This window comes from Limulus polyphemus, unplaced genomic scaffold, assembly GCF_000517525.1.
Source record: "Limulus polyphemus unplaced genomic scaffold, Limulus_polyphemus-2.1.2 Scaffold1381, whole genome shotgun sequence".
In the NCBI taxonomy this organism is placed as follows: Eukaryota; Metazoa; Arthropoda; class Merostomata; order Xiphosura; family Limulidae; genus Limulus; species Limulus polyphemus.
In genome coordinates, this window is record NW_013666991.1 from 33,979 (window position 1) to 51,348 (window position 17,370).

The window sequence follows — 17,370 nt, forward strand, 5'->3', positions numbered from 1 at the left end:
AAATATTTAAAGCAGAAACATCTTTATCTATTATTTACAAGATCTGAAACCTGGGCCAGTGGGAGTAAAGAAGTCATGGTTTTTCATTAATGTTGGCCTAATATATATATATATACAGGGTGTCCAAAAAGTCTGTAATCATAGGCATTGCAATTAATTTTACAGAATGTGTTCCACTTGCTGTCCTTGTAATTCAAAACAAGTTTGGATTAACTCGACCTTCTTGTGCTTCGACAGTGACATAATCAGTCACATATCTGAAATTATGAAAGGCTACAAATCACCTGTTGTTCCAGACTTTTTATGTGTAAAATTGTTTAAAGCTTTTAGCAATTTTCATTGTTATACATTCTTCTTAGAGCTGGCAGTCAAATTTTACTGGGTTTCTGCTGTAAAAGTAAAAACTCTCATTGCATTAATTCAAATACATTTGTTACTTTATACGTATGTATGATTGTAGTTTTGTGAATTATGTATATATTTGCATATTTATAGTTTTGGTTTGAGGTTCAGAGGTATGTAATTTTAAATGTTCGTGTACATATGCTAGACTACCACAGTTCAGAATTTTCAGGAACTTGTGTTGTTCCCTAGAAATCTACTTGGAGTGTTTTTCTAGCAATAGAGTGAATGGTGTGAGGAAAATATTTCCTTGTTCAACAGGCAAAGAATAAAAGGAAAAATTGTTTTCCCAGTTTTGGGGTGATATGATATCCATACTCCTGACACCCAACCGCCTCTTATTATCCAGTTATCGAAATGGCACTCATACTTTAACAGAAATACTGCCATATTCTGTCATGACTTGCAAACTGTTCAACAAAACTTCCTTGGAGAATACTGCCATATTGTGTCATGACTTGCAAACTGTTCAACAAAACTTCCTTGGAGAATACTGCCATATTGTGTCATGACTTGCCAACTATTCAACAAAACTTCCTTGGAGAATACTGCCATATTGTGTCATAACTTGCAAACTGTTCAACAAAACTTCATTGGAGGATACTGCCATATTGTGTCATAACTTGCAAACTGTTCAACAAAACTTCATTGGAGGATACTGCCATATTGTGTCATGACTTGCAAACTGTTCAACAAAACTTCCTTGGAGGATACTGCCGTATTGTGTCATGACTTACAAACTGTTCAACAAAAATTCCTTGGAGAATAGTCACTAATTCTAGTTGCATCAACTTTCTGAAAATTATGAAAATCTGGACTTCTCAGGAAAAATTAATATCCCAAAAGGCAAGAGGGTTTCTTATCATCGCAGTTGTGGTGCCCTCTGCTGTCAACATATAACATTGTCTGGAGTGAGGAGTGGTTCCCATATGGCTACTCTGTCATTGTAGCTGATGCTATGAAGATACTTTTTCATGGTATTGGAGCTCACTTGTTCCTGTCACAGAACAGTAGTGTTTGTTTAACATGGATCATTCTGCACACTTCTTTACACAGCACAAAGATAGTCCATTCTGTTGGTGCTTGTTTCTTGTACCAGGTTATGTGAAAACTATTGTTAAGATAATCCATTTTGTTGGTGCTTGTTTCTTGTACCAGGTTATATAGAAACTGTTGTTTATCAATATGACTAGAACTGCATTGTCGCTGCTGTATTGTTACTGTATTTGTTTTTTTCTCCACAAATTTACATTTAAATAGATTCCATCTAAGATTTGGATATGCTGTGTAAAATGTATTCTCTTTTTTAATTTTTGTTTTCCTAAATAACATATATATATATATATATATACATATTAGTATTTCCTATTTTAATTAGGTTTACCAACGAGCAGTATTTGAATCGCATCCTCATGTCATATTCTGTGGGGGCTTTTTGCCACATTAGACAGAGAGTAGGAAGTTCTACATCATATGAAGGGGCTCAAGTGGCCCTATCAATGGTGGAGTATGAGCGAGAACGTAAGTTGACTGAGGACTTTAATTTTATTTTGTGTTTTCAAAAAATACTTTGCATAACATGTGTTTGGTGAAAAGCATGATACAATAATTAAAAACATGTTTTCTGTATCATTTGCAACAGTTTTATATATATATGTGTGTGTGTATATATATATATATATATGTGTGTATGTGTCAAATAATTTATTTAAAAAATTGTTTCTTTGATCTTTAAATAGCCTTTTTTATTTTACTTTTCATAACATTTTGTAGTAGTTTCCAGTAATTTATTTTTTTTACGATTGAGAGATAGCATTTTATTGAGAAATTAAGCTTTTTGATAAATTCAGTTGTAACAAGCCATCAGCAGAACAACTTGTTGAAGTGTCATTTCTTCTCTGTATATACTTTATGTTAAAATAAAAACAATATCAGCCAGTGCTTACTTTCATTCTCACATCACTAATATCTTGCTTATGTGAAGGTTCAAAGACTTGTGTTTGTACTCATTGACTTAGACACTTCGTCTACAGTACATAATATGTAATCACAATTCTATTAAGTTCAAACTGAATAATTCTCTCAAAAATCTGATTAACTTCAGTAGTTAAATACGCATACTTATATTGTCTAAACTTTTATAGTGTATTTGCTATTTACTTAGTGTCCTTCAAGTTCTTGATTTTATAATTCAACTTATTTTCCCCCTCCTTTTCCATCAACTTCCTAAATTTATGGTTCCGTTCTTTAACTTTTCATTTATGATTTCTCACACCATTGTTAGGACATCTCAGGTGCTGTTTTTCAAGCTTGTTTTTATTTTAAAATCTTGGTTCCATTGTTAAGTAATTTACTTACAACTCACATACTTATAAAGAAATAAACCTGAGTGATTCAAACAACATAAATAAATGGAATTTCTACTAGCTTGTTTTATTTTAAAATCTTGGTTCCATTGTTAAGTAATTTACTTACAACTCACATACTTATAAAGAAATAAGCCTGAGTGATTCAAACAACATAAATAAATGGAATTTCTACTATCGAACAAAATAAATTGCCAAAGTTTTTCTCCTATGTTTCCAACATATTTGATCAGGTTATTTGTTTAACTAGAGTCGTGAACATATTATCTTACTAGTAACTCCCTTAATTTGGGTATTGATATTTTTAAATTCTGACCCTACACTTTTAACATTCTTAACTGAACTAGCATATTTTTGCACCCCAGAAAATTTATGCAGTTAATCAAAATTTAATAATAAAAAAATATATCAGTGATGCCATTGGCTGAACATATTCACTTATCATCTGTTTGAAAATTCTAGAATATTAGATATTAGTAGCTGCATTTGAATAATTTCCTTTAGTATCATAAAACGAAAGTGCTTAAACAAAACCATCTGTTCAGAATTGCATACCTTCCATATCTTGTAAAATAGTGTTAAGTAAAAAGTTAAAATCGATACATTTTGTAGCTTTATTATACTTCTGTAGACGTGCATATAAGATTATTAAGCCTAATTCTTGTTACCTCTCCTCCTAGATGACAACTGTCCAATGTATTTCGATGATGGTAGTGACCCGTACAGAGAAATTGCAGAACAGGTGACGATACTGCATAGTGGTATATGGCATCCTGCCTGGTCTCCTTTGAATGTAACACTTCTAATGATTGTACTCCTTATTATGAATCTCTGAATATATTGTACCTCAAAGGAAATGCTTAGATATATTTTTTACCACCGTCAGAGTTACACAGTGAATATGATGTGTAGCTTATGGAGTTTAAAAAGCAGCATGCATAAGTTTATATATACATTATTCCATCCTTAAAGAAACTAGCCTTGTTTCAAGAGATATAATTCACTCTAGCATAGGAAGATTCTTAAAATCTATTATAATTAAAATGCAGAGTGGGTTCATAAACTATATTTTTCAGGATGTTTAATTTGTGGGATTTAGCTGTTGCTATGCCTAGAAAGCACCTGTCTATATTTTAACATAATCTTGGGTTTATTACTTGTTCTGAATATTTATCATCTGTAATTAAATCAGTTTTTATATAGCTTGGTTTACGGTGGAATTATTAATGTGAAATAATATTAATATTCAAACATGGAAAAGTATTGAATTTTATAAATTTGTTTTATGTAAGAAAATGTCATTATAATCTAGGAGTTTGAATCTCGTTTATAATAGCTGCAAAGTGATGTAATCAAAGAAAGTAGTTATGTTTTTAATCTTCTGTTTTTATAAACACTATAATATAATAGCTGCAAAGTGATGTAATCAAAGAAAGTAGTTATGTTTTTAACCTTCTGTTTTTACAAACACTATAATATAATAGCTGCAGAGTAATGTAATCAAAGAAAGTAGTTATGTTTTTAATCTTCTGGTTTTATAAACACTATACTATAATAGCTGCAAAGTGATGTAATCAAAGAAAGTAGTTATGTTTTTAATCTTCTGTTTTTATAAACACTATACTAATTTTTATTAATTTTACATTCTTACATGCTCACGTACTGATGTGTAATTTTGTAGAAAATGTTCATATTTTGATTAGTAGACGTGACCCAAAAAGGATGTTTGTGTCAGCCAGTAATAAACTTGTAGAAATAAGTAACTCTGAATGTAAAACAGTTATAGTTATTAGCTTTTTCTTCCTTATGCAACACGTGAACTAGATAATTCCATTTTATGAAACTAATAAACACTGTATGTGAGTGTAAACAGTTAAAAAGACTTTGTACCAGTTGTTTCTGACCTACATATGTGTATATTAGGAATTTATGTGACTTGTCGGTTTAAAGCCTGATGAATGTCTAAAAACTTGTGTAAAATAATGTTTTTAGCAACAAAATAGTATAGTTTTTGTGAACAAAAGTATGTTATCGGTCTTTTCTTGAAAGTGTTTATAAAAGATAAGTAATCTATGGATACATATTCTCCATGTTCTGCATTTTTGTAGCACATTTCATGTATTTTAGTAATATTAAAAACGACAAAATAGCAGAACATTACTTAAATATATAGCTAGATCTACTTACTGTTGTAAATTTGAGATCCAAAATGACAATAAGGACTTACCCTCTGAAGCCTTTTCTCATTATTAACCAGCCAGATTGATATCACTTATCAAATTAAGTGAATCTAGTATTATTAGAAACCAGTTCTTATCATATTGATGGATAAAATAGTTGTAAGAATCTCCTAAGCTAAGAATGTTTATGATATTATATATATGAAACCCATTCTTATTTTTCTTAATATTAAACTGTTTTTGTTTCGTTTTTCTGTTCACTTGGTGTATTATTTTCATGTGTATGTTTCATGATGCTACTGTAGTAATGTTTGAGATGACTTAAGTGCATAATAAAATTACATATTATTATTTTTAATCATTTATTATCCATCGTAAATTATCAAAAGCATTTATTAACATATGCAATATTTGATAAATCCAGTAAAACTTTGTTCAACAATATAATCTTTCTAATCCAAAATACAAATATAAAAATACTCACAAATAGCTAATTAGAAATGGTTTTATAAACAAGTAAGAAGAACAAAACACAGCTGTATTTATTTACCATACTCTCTGATTTATCCAGAGTACTCTTTATCACATATGAATTTCTTTTTATTATAATTCAAAAGCAGTAGTATTTTTTTCTCTTTGGTTCTTTTATCAAGTGTTGTTAGCATCATTCTCTAAAACATTCCTAAATGATTTTATAAATTACTTAAACAGTTGGTATGTGAAACTAGATTTTATTAATATATAAAAAAAGGAGGAAAAATCAGTTTTTATTTGAAAATTGTAAGTTTACTTTATGCTTACTGTTGATTCTGGTTTTGTTTTTGGAGGATTTATGCAATGTATTGTCTGTCTCCTGATGACTATGTACTTTATTTAATGTTATGTTGAAAGATAGTCTGATTAATGTGAGTTTTGTTTTTTATGTTTAGTTTTGTCCATTTTATTTTACCTCTGTGATTTATCTTAAATGTAGCATTTTGATAGGTTGCATGAATGCATCAAAGTTTACTTTAAAATTTTGAGTATAATGCTTTTAAATTAAAGTAATTGTCAAACATATCTATTTCTTCAAAACCTACACATTAATGTTTAAGAAGATCAGTGTTATTTTTTGTAGGCTGAATTTATATTTGACTTTTCATCATGTATTTATTCTGTTACTATAAATAAGGCTCATGGAATCTTAAGTTTGGATAAAATGCAAGATTACAATCACAGTAATTGATACAGTATTGATCTATTGCCACAGCAAGCAAGTTCGATTCCCTGTAGGCCTATTACATAAATCACAAGTTCTGAAAATACAAATGTATATATATATGACAAAATTTATCAACCTGAACATGAAATACAAAACTTCTAACAAACTGTACTGAACAGCTAGAAAGCTTCTAATTACTAGTTTTGGTTTTTTAATATACTTTCATTTTCATTATCTTATTTTTCCCCCAGTTCGCAGACTTACAAAACTGTAATCCAGGGTTCGATTCTCTATTGTGTAACTTTTTGCTAAAATGAACACAGTTATTACTCTTTTTTTTCTAAGTTATGAGCTATTGTATGTAATATGTTTTCATTAATTGCAAAAAACGTTTAGAAAACACAACATATAAAGGTTTTAAGGTAAAATACCACATATTGATTATTAACTATTCTATCTATAATTTTCGGTATGTTGTAAAACAACATTCTAAATCTATTAAGTGAATTTATTTCAAATGATAAGGTAACATTTTTTAAGATAGAGTAAGATTGATTTAGTTATGTGAAGTTAACGTATATTTTATAGTCGTTAAAAGTTAGTCTGTTAATGAGTGTTTAAATTCAATATTTTGACATAGAATTATTTAATTTCAAATTTATTATTTATTTACATGTACGTATATTGATGTTCCTTGCAAATTTTGGAAATGATAAAGCTCGACTCATCACCACTCAAAAATATATTGTCTAGTAGTTGGGATGATTTTAAATGCTACGTTGAATTAAGATTATCCAGGAAACAAGCTGTGAATTTTCATCTTAATCGCTAATGTGTTTGTCATAATCAGATTAGCTGTCCAACATTTTAATTGTGTCTTCGGCGAAAAGTCAAGTGGTGTAAACTAGAATCTCCATGTGACGACATTTAACGATAGTTACCAGCAGATGTCTGAATTTAAACGTATGCAAACTATTTTCAAGAGTAAGATTTGATTTTGAACAAAATTAAACATTTTCATGCATATAATCACATGTATTTCTTCTAGAACTTAAAATTTAAGAAATTAACTTTTTGGAGGAGCTAGCTTATTTATAATTAATCTGAGGACAAGTTATTAATCCAAGTAACTATACACGTACAAGAGACATACTCACTGCTATGAATATAAACATTTTCTGTAAAAGGGGAAGAAATTATGTACATAAGATATCATGATCACCATAAGGTTATAGAATTCTCACGAAAAACGTGGAAGATTAAAATCTGTGAAAATACTTCAAAAATTATTTTTAGAAATCGCATAACATCTGAATTACTCTTTACTTAAAGAATAGTTAACGAGGTGCCAGAAAGTATAAATTAGACACAAGTTGTCTACAACCACCATTAGACCTGTGGTAGTTTGGTTGAATTGTGATGTTAACTGTACATCGTCTTTTCCACCCACTATAAGGAAAGAAATATTTGTCATAAGACTGATATCAATTAATAAATATTTTGATATAAAAAGACTCCAAATTTGGATTTTTGTGTAAGAGTGTACTCATACATAAAACCTATTGTTAAACTTTTTCTCATCATTTTCCTTTTGCGTTTATGTAAACTTAATTATCATACTACTGTTTAACATATTAGTACAAGCTGCAGTCTTGTATTTCTTTAATGGTAACCATCGTTACAGCCTCCCAGTGATCATTTGAAAGGTAACTCGAAGATCAACAATACAATACAACATTCTGCTTTAAACAAATAAATTGACGGTACAACCCAAACGTGATATATGTATGTAAATATATAATATTTATATATATACACATTTCAGTTATTTATTTACTATAAATAGAAGAAAAGGTTTAACTACAAGTAGATGTCTTCGTCTAGATTGGCAATATTATGTCACTTAATAAATCTCATTTCAAAATCATGCTCTATAGCATAAAAATCTGAAAGGACTTTTTATTTATAATATCTGGACAAATCCATCTGTTAATCTGATGTTTGTTTAAATATTTTTATTAAATACACTTACCTCTTCTAAAGTAAACTTAGCACACCCTATGCGTTTTGGATCTCGTTCAAGAAAAGATTCTGTCAACAGTTACAAAAGGTTAAAGTTGCATAAGAAAAAGCTTTTTCTTAAAGTTGGCCTAATGTATTTAACATGTTAACAGTTTTTACGGAGTTTTCAAGCCAGCCCTAGTGATTTTCTAACGATGTTTTGGCTGTATGCTGAGTCCTCTTCATATCTGACAAAAGAGGACCCAGCTTTTAGCCCATAACTTCGTCTGAAAACCAAGAGAAGAAGGGTGAGATTTTATTTTTTTTTCTGTTCGTGTTAAATGATATCGAAATTATGAAATATAACAAAATGTAAATTACTTTCAAGAACAAATAAGTAGGCATTCGAAGACACGGTGGATGCTAAAATATAATTTACACTTAAGCTAAGTACGACAAAAAGGACTTATTTTGTGTCATTTTATTAGTTTTACATTTTCAATTTTTGTAGTAGGTCAACGATAAATTACAAGTGCGATAAACTCAATATGTGACTACTGAGAAAAGAACATCTTCAAACAAAATCACCAAATATGACAAAAAATCTTGCAAAACAATTATAATTGGACATAATAAATAAATCGAACAAGAGTTAGAAAACGAAAATAATGATTTTTCATGGACATTCTATATTCACCTGAGCAGTAAACAGTTGAGAATAATAATACAATTTTTTAACAATCTTCTACTGAACTATCAATTAATATGCTGATCAGAAATAACGTGTTTGATTAGGAAAAAATTAAAAAAAAGGCCGCCATTATAGTGAAGTATCTGATTAATTAAAACACGGTGCATATATTAGGCATAATCATGATGAAATTAAAATATTAAATTGTTCCTATGTATGTTGGTAGTTAAACAACCCATATTTTCAAAAAGTGAGTATTAAATAATTAACGATAAAGAACTGGACTCTTACCTATCATGCTCTTTAATTTCACTGTGCACATGAGGAAGTCTTCAAAATTCATCTGCTCCTTCTTCCCATATCTTAAGACCAAGGTCCGTAAAATGTTGCTGTTAACACGATATCCTATTAATGAAAATAACAATGATAAAAGTTTTCTCTGATCTTGAACTGGCATTTGTAATCAATTTAAACACTGTAATCTCATATTTTTTCTTTTTAATGTCATTTAAAAACTACAAGTGCTGGTCAGGTTTACATAACGTTCAACACTACCGTTAGCATAGTAATGCCATAAAAACGTCGACACGAAAGCATTTTAATCAATCATGGTGCCCTTCCAAACTCTGAGAATCAATTCTTTATTTTTGCTGCCTGCGCCATCTTTCCCAATTTAAGCTTTTCAACTCCAGTCCATCACTAAGGTTATCGACCTGAGTGGGTCCTCTGCCTACCGCTCGCTTTTCTTCCTGCGAAACTTACTTCCCTCAGATCTAATTATATATCCAATGTAGCGCATGTTCCTTTTCTGTCCAGCACTTGTCGTTTCATTCTAATACTTCCCTCATTTTTTTCCTGTGTAACTGATCTTCATCATTCGTCCGTAACACTACATTCCAAATATTTCCAACTGTCGCTTTGTACCAAATGACATGGTCCACGTTTATAGGAGTACGGGGGGTCAGCTCCCCTAGCTTGCAATACATACGGCTATTCGGGCAAAATTAGAATTAGATATTCACACCATCATAACGTAAATCAACATTCATAATGCAATGTTAAGGTTCCAAATATATTTGTGGCCTGGCATGGCCAGGTGGTTAGAGCGCTCAACTCGCAATCTAAGGGTCCTGCATTCGAATCCCCGTCCCACCAAACGTGCTCGCCCTTTCAGCCGTGAATGGCGTTGTAATGTGACGGTCATTGTTAAAAGTGTAGCCCAATAATTGGCGGTGGGTCGTGATGACTAGCTGCATTCCCTCTAGTCTTTCACTGTTAAATTAGGGACGGCTTGTGCAGATGGCCCTCGTGTAGCTTTGCGCGAAATTTAAACCAAAACCAAATGTATTTTAGAGTGGTCAAATTAAACGGTTTCCTGGTAATTAGCCCCGTATCGGGTACTTGTCCCCTAAATTTTAGCTTTCTCACTCATAACCTCATTCGGGCAAAAATAGTACAGCCTGTCTCTGAAAAACCACCCGTACACCTATGATTCTTGTCCCTAGACACGCACAGACCATACGTAACTTTTTTGCAGTATTTTCATCATTTCTTGTTTGTCATCTATCTGAAATTAAAAACTGCTGATTAACCATTCTTAATCTTGTCATCACTATTGGTATTCATCCCTAAGTAAGTAAACTCCTTTACTCCTTCCAAATCTACCTTTTACTTTGATGCGTATTCTGGGAGCTTTCTCAGATCGTGAAATTACCATTGTCTTAGTTTTTTCAACATTCATTCCGAGCCCATTCTACTTACCACTCGATCCCTTCTGTGTCACTAATTACCTTTCCCATCAAACACTTTGCATGTAAATTATATGATATTAGTAACAGAGTATATCATTGTGGTACATCTCTCCAACGTTTTAACTCTCCTTAAATTCGAACTGCTTCTTCCTGACTCCAGTATAAATTCTTTGGGTTTCTGTTTGATGTGTTTCAATATATTGCAGGATTTCCAAACATATTAATGTCACATCATATAGTTTAGAATATTTCTGAGCTATAACTTCTATAAAGGGTCAGTCGAAAGTGATACTTTTAAAATTTTATTTATGTGCTCATAAGTGCTTTGGGATTTGATGTTTCATTTTACCAGTGTTGAATGCTATAACGCTCTTTGATCATGTCACTAACTTTCTCAAGTGATCTGTAACAAGACATTTGTTGTTTTATAGAGGTTCAATTTGTTGAAGTACATTTTGTTTGTACCACTGGTTTATTAGAATTATTTTATTATGGTTTTAACTATAAATACAATATCTTTATTGTAATTCTATTTTTCAATAACATCCATAATAAGTAGTGTACATTTTTACAGAAAGCGTCTACATTTCTTTGATATCATATGCAATAAAAATTGTAATTTGGATTTCCTAGTTAACGTTGGTGTGGATTGTTTTTCAACTGGTTTCATTTATTTTAGGTGTGGCAGATAACTTGTAGATTTTGTTTTCAAGAAATTTGATAAATTATTGGAATTTGATAACAATTACTGTCTCTCGAATTTCAAGCTAATAAACGTCTCTAAATTTCATAGAACTACTTCCTGGTGTTTTGCTTCTTCATGGGTATTACAACAGGTAATGTGTCTCAATACAACTGTAATCCCATCTAGGCTTAATATCAGTTTCACTCTAGTTATAAACGTTACTAAGTGTCCAAATGGAAATAAGAAAAGAGCCCGTGAGCACAGCTAAATTTAAAGCCGAGAGTGATAACATCTAAGTACTAAAAATAACTTTATCATAAATATTTCAATACTTTTATTTCGTTACTCCTTATTTTGAATGTTTACTATATTACTTATAAATCCTAACTCTTTAATATTTCTCAGTTTTAAGTTAACTTTCTTTATCATGTATTTAATATATAACATTAATTTTTTTAAACAGTAATAACTACATTGGCCGTGTGAGATACGTATAGTACATAAAGCTTTAATTGTGACATTTCTGTGCTAAGTAAATCGCTTAGCAGAACAAACCTTTCAGGTATTCTTGGGACAAAGGCCGAAAACGCCGCTAAAAGAGAGGTTACCTGATGACCTTAAGTAGATTGGTCATAAAGGCTGTTTTGGGATTTTCCTGCCACACATAATTATTAACTGTACTTTTTATTGGATATTTTTAGCAACTCTACCGGTAGAAGCTATTACATAATAAAAGCTATAAGAATACTCTAATACTTTAAACAGTACGTCAGACAATGACATAAATATATATATAAGCTAAAGTTAGGACTTTTAATTATTAAAAGGAATAATCTGTAAATGCTTGGATCTTTAAACAACTTATATATTTTAAACCATAACAAAAATATCAATTCATAAAAGATATAACATGCTAATGCACTTTAACAAAATTTAAGTTAGAACCGTCTGAGAAACATGACTCACCTGCTGAATTCAAAGCCATTCTGAGCTCCAACGTACTGAGAAATCCTGATTCATCTTTATCATAGACTTTGAACGCATTCTATACAAACATATATACATACACATTCAAAAGTTGCAATCGAAAGCAAATAACATTAAAAAAGAAATGATAGATTAATCTTAGGGTGTTTCTGAAAATTTACTTTTAGAAATTTAGAAGGTTAATAAGTGTGTTTTCTCGGTAACCCTACTAGTACTACTAGCTTCGGGCTTTTTATCAACTATCGGCTAAATGGCGACTTTAAAATCAAATCTATATGATAACAAGATTGCAAATTGAAAGAACAGCTACATGTTCTCATAGATAAAACTAAATTATAATAGACACAAAAAAAAATTCAATGTATAAAATTTGGTCTTTAATCTCACAAAGAATCCCAAAGTGTTTTGTTTTTAAATTTCATCGCACAGTAAGGTTAATTATGCAAACTACGCTGTTATTGCTCAGATTATAAAAAATTATCACTGTAATGTTCTACTTGTGGCCATTACTTGGTGTTTCAACAGTGCAGTGGAACGTTTAACCATTTTGTTTCGTACTATGTTCCAAACTTTCTAACCTTCCACATCCTGATGTCAACCCAGAGCTTAAGAAATTCTTCCATTTTGAGTTTTCCTGATCGATCTTCCTGGCACCAGTTAAAGAATATTTATCAATATTATAACAATATTCCCAGTACAAGTTTTAAGAGGACACTTAAAAATAATAGCAATTAATGTTATTAAAAAAAATGTCTTTTTGAAGTCGAACTGCCTGGATTAAACCAATAAGTAAAGGGTTGGCTGGAAAAGGGTATGCCGAAATGACATATCTAATTGTTATAAATATTCTTAAAAAAATAAACCCCCTAACATGTATCATTATTCAATTTGCACTCAAAAGAGCGAATCACCTCAGATTTCACATCAGTTGTTTATGTTCACCAATGAAGATCAATGTTCTCCACGTGAAACACCACATTTAATATAATTTCGGTATACCTTTTTTGGAATACCCTGTAACATTTACAAACATAACGGGGCTGAAATTTTAGAAAATTACAAGAGAGCCAGATTTATTTATATTTTTTTTTTAGAATTTCACCCCTGAAAGCAACATTTACTACCGTTTGTAGTTTAGTATAATGAATACTTATAACGAAACTTTCACACTCTGAAAGCATTGCTGAATAAACTGATAACTAAAGCTTTAGTGTTAATTATATGTGAATGTATGTTTCGTATAAATTCTTAGGCACTTTAATGTCTCTTCTATTTCCGACTTTTATCATTTACATTTAAAATCTAATATGGAATAAATTTACTGTTTTACGTTATCTGTGGGTTGAGCACATTTTTGATCCAAGTTTGATAGATAATGTTTATATTAGTATGACTTTGTTTGTTAATATAATAAGGGCCTGGCATGGTGGTTAGGGCACTCGACTCGCAATCTGAGGGTCGCGGGTTCAAATCCCCATCCCACCAAACATGCTCGTCCTTTCAGCCGTGGCGGTGTTGTAATTTTACGGTGAATCCCACTATTTGTTGGTAAAAGAGTTGGCGTGGTGATGACTAGCCGCCTTCCCTCTAGTCTTACACTGCTAAATTAGGGACAGCGCTGCTAGCGCAGATAGCCCTCGTGTATCTTTGTGCGAAATTCAAATTAAACAGATATAATATAGTGTAACTTTTTTCTTGTCTTATGATGCCTGGTGGTTAGGGCGTTCGACTGGCAATCCGTGGGACAAGGGTTTTATTCCAATCACCGAACATGCTTGCCCTTTCAGCCGTGGGTGTGTTATATTGTGGCGGTCAGCCTCACCGTTCGTGTTGTTGACTAGCTGCCTTCCGTCTAGTCTATCACTTCTAAATTATGGACTTTTATGCGAAGTGGGGATGGACGCCACCAGGTAAAATCTACCCAAGAATCGCCTATGATGCATAAGCATCTCAGGTGCTCCAACAGTTTTGAGCAGTCTCGGGACTGATTTTGATCTTGGACAAGTATGGGGGACTATAAGATTGCTAAAAACAGAAATGTTTGGAATGAGTTAGAGTAAACTGTTGCCATAACTCGTAACTGACTTCAGGTACTATACGAGGTAACGCGCATGTTTTTCCAGATGCATTTCGCTGGAAACCAAGATATATTTGTTTGGTAAATTGTTCGTTGTTTTATTCGTCATTATCTTGTCCTCGAATAAATAAGTTTGATAAATAAGGTCCTTTATAAAACAATGCCAGGGATATTTATTGTGGAACCTTCAAATTTAGAAGGTCATGCTGAATGAAATGCAAGAAGCAAAGCAAATATTACCAACTGTACAACTGAATACGAAATATCTATGTCGAATAAACTGGCTATTAGGGAATTTAAGTCTTTACTAAGTTTAAAACAGTACAAATAAATAAGACTTTCTATATTTCTCAGTTGATTCTCTCAACTTCATCCACACTCATAGAACAGGATTAACGAAAATTTGTTTTAAATTTGTAAATGATTTCTAGATACTTAAATGTAGAAACAGGTAAGGATAAATAGATAGCCAGTCTCAACATATCTTAGTTTATAAAGGATACATCCATCATGGCAATCATGCTACGACAAACGTCCAGCGAAAGCTCATCAATGTGAAACTCTAGAAAATTTAGAAAATACTGTCAGATCATAATCTAAATAATCACCGATATGTATTGCTTGAATTGAATATATAAACAAACATACTTTGGAGAAGTTGCTAGGAAAGTTTGAGATAAAAAGCAAGTGCTTTGATTGAAAAACTTTTTTTCAATATTACTCGAATTCTAAATACTTAACTAATGATATAACGGTAGAACACTTTCAATCAGAAACACAGAAAATTTATAGAAATAAATAAATAAGTATTATTCTTGTGATTTTTCTTACCTTGCTTTAAACCAATGTTTAGTACTTCTTGAAGTTCATAACAGTCAACTTCTAAATCTTGACCTGATATGCTAGCAAAGACATTTTTTATTTGTTGGTCCTTGTTTTCTTCTACTTCATTCTGTTCAACTTGCACCTATAATACAGAATAATTCAATAAAATTAAATACATTAGAACTCCAAACGTTAGAAACAACTGTTTTTTTTACAGTTATATATCAAAAAACACACTCTTTTCAATTTATATGTTTATTTGATTTATGGCAAGTTGTATTATAATTATTTGGATATAAAATAACATTTCAGCGAAAGAATCCTGAGAATAGACTCATCTTTTAAGCACAATTTAAAATTAATTATCTGGTATTAGACTTAGAAACAGGAAATTCGTATTCAAATCTATATTACATAACTAATGTTTTAATAAAACCAAAATATTTCTCAGCAAACTCATAAATAAGATATTAGATGAAGATAATCATTTATTTAAATAAAGATTTTTTTTTTTTCGTAACCATGCATGTGAGTGAGTGTATATATAAAAACATTGGTCAGGAACCTTTTTTTACGAATTAGGTCGTTCTATCTTAATAAAAATGCATCATCTGTTCACTGTCGAATTTATCACTGTGTCAAATTTCACTAGAAAATTAATCATAGTAAAAATCCATGTTCCTTTCATTGTCGAACTTATCATTGTGTCAAATTTCACAAGTTCGACAGTGAATGGAACATGCATTTTTACTATGATTAATTTTCTCGTCATTGTGTCAGATTTCACTAGATTTTTTGTACATTTACGGATAAAATAATATTTACATCCCGGTATCCATTCATATTATAGTCATTCCAGTTTTGTTTTTACGCGTATTATCAATGAATGTAAACTGAGACTATTATCTGAGGTTTGGAAATGTTCAGATTAACGTAACTGTTTGTTACAGGTATAATATACATGCATTATTTCAGTGTCTTTTTAATAATTGTAAAAACTTTGCCAAATTATAAAAAAAGCAATGTAAATTCATTTTGAATGTACAAAATCCTTATAATGAGTAATGATACACACTAGAGAAATGGGTTATTTTTCGCATGGGGCGTAATGTTGTATTTTTAATACAATTCTTAATAAGCAATTTATTGAAAGTTAAGATCGGAATTTAAGCATGGAAAACTTTACTCTGCTGCTAAATATCGCAAATTCTAGATATCTTTTATTAACAAATATTTTTAAAAATTACCAGAGTATAGTCCTTAACATAACCAATCTGATCATAACTCTTCGACAGCTTGAATAATGTTGAAATATTTTCCTCATAAAACAATTAACATTTTAACTTGATCAAACAAAGCTTTAACTAATTCTACTTTAGATACTTAAGAAAGACCTTTACTCTCGTTTACTATATTTTATATACGTTTCGAACACGAACAATTAAGATTTTCAATGACAAAATACTCACCTCTTCATCGGGAGTTTTAAGACCAACATCTTCATCATATTCACTGGAAAACATTTAAAATTATGTTAATAGAAAATTCCTAGTTGTGAAAACATCAAACATGAAACCATGTTCTCAAGAGAAGTACATACATCCTCATATGTTGACTGGCATACGTCACTGTGTGCTCGTGATCAGACAGATGAAGAGAATATATTAAGCAGTTTCAATGTCAATCATTGTTAAACCAATAGGGTAGTCTCATCTGGCTGTGTGATCTATATGATTGGCCAATAACAATAAATATATCCAAATAACGCTTTTAGCTGGCAGAGGCGCTGTGATTGTTACCCATCCCTGATAATAGCGCATATAATGTCTTCTCGTCCCTCAACGGAATGGAAAGCAAAAACAAAACAAAAAAAAACTTCGACTGAGTTAGGTTTAAAACTGTGAAATATTTAATTTAGTTGTCTGTTTAATATATATATATATATTGTTTTAATGGTGTTAAATGTATCTTTTCATTTTTAGTAAACTATATTATAAATTATACAAATGAGCAAAACCTTTTGATGTATGCAAATACGAGTACCGTCACTTTTTGGTTACATTTTCACCCTGGCTGAGCCTATTATTCCGAAATAGATAAAGATGAAAGTGGACACATCGTACTACTTAGGATATATTTTCTTTAGTATTAACAAGTAGAGAATAACTTCTAACTTTGATTCTTACACTGTATCGACTAAAACA

General features: G+C 30.9%; 2 protein-coding genes across 2 annotated transcripts in view; one reads left to right on the top strand and one right to left on the bottom strand.

The window, feature by feature from the left end:
- The window catches only part of LOC106463335, a gene marked incomplete at its 5' end in the record, with an annotated part of 28,281 nt that extends 22,975 nt beyond the window's left edge, over positions 1 to 5,306 (top strand). The window contains 2 exons of the mRNA XM_013923358.2: positions 1,794 to 1,923; positions 3,449 to 5,306. Coding sequence (XP_013778812.2) covers positions 1,794 to 1,923; positions 3,449 to 3,603 — 285 coding nt within the window. The remainder of the gene's footprint in view (positions 1 to 1,793; positions 1,924 to 3,448) is intronic.
- A 76-nt stretch (positions 5,307 to 5,382) lies between these two features.
- LOC106463336 (calpain-B-like) overlaps positions 5,383 to 17,370 on the bottom strand; it is a 44,581-nt gene continuing 32,593 nt past the window's right edge. The window contains exons 12-19 of the mRNA XM_013923359.2: positions 16,636 to 16,678; positions 15,173 to 15,308; positions 14,845 to 14,903; positions 12,843 to 12,911; positions 12,244 to 12,322; positions 9,133 to 9,246; positions 8,182 to 8,240; positions 5,383 to 7,598 (exon numbers count right to left, since the gene is read on the bottom strand). Coding sequence (XP_013778813.2) covers positions 7,572 to 7,598; positions 8,182 to 8,240; positions 9,133 to 9,246; positions 12,244 to 12,322; positions 12,843 to 12,911; positions 14,845 to 14,903; positions 15,173 to 15,308; positions 16,636 to 16,678 — 586 coding nt within the window. The 3' untranslated portion in view covers positions 5,383 to 7,571. The remainder of the gene's footprint in view (positions 7,599 to 8,181; positions 8,241 to 9,132; positions 9,247 to 12,243; positions 12,323 to 12,842; positions 12,912 to 14,844; positions 14,904 to 15,172; positions 15,309 to 16,635; positions 16,679 to 17,370) is intronic.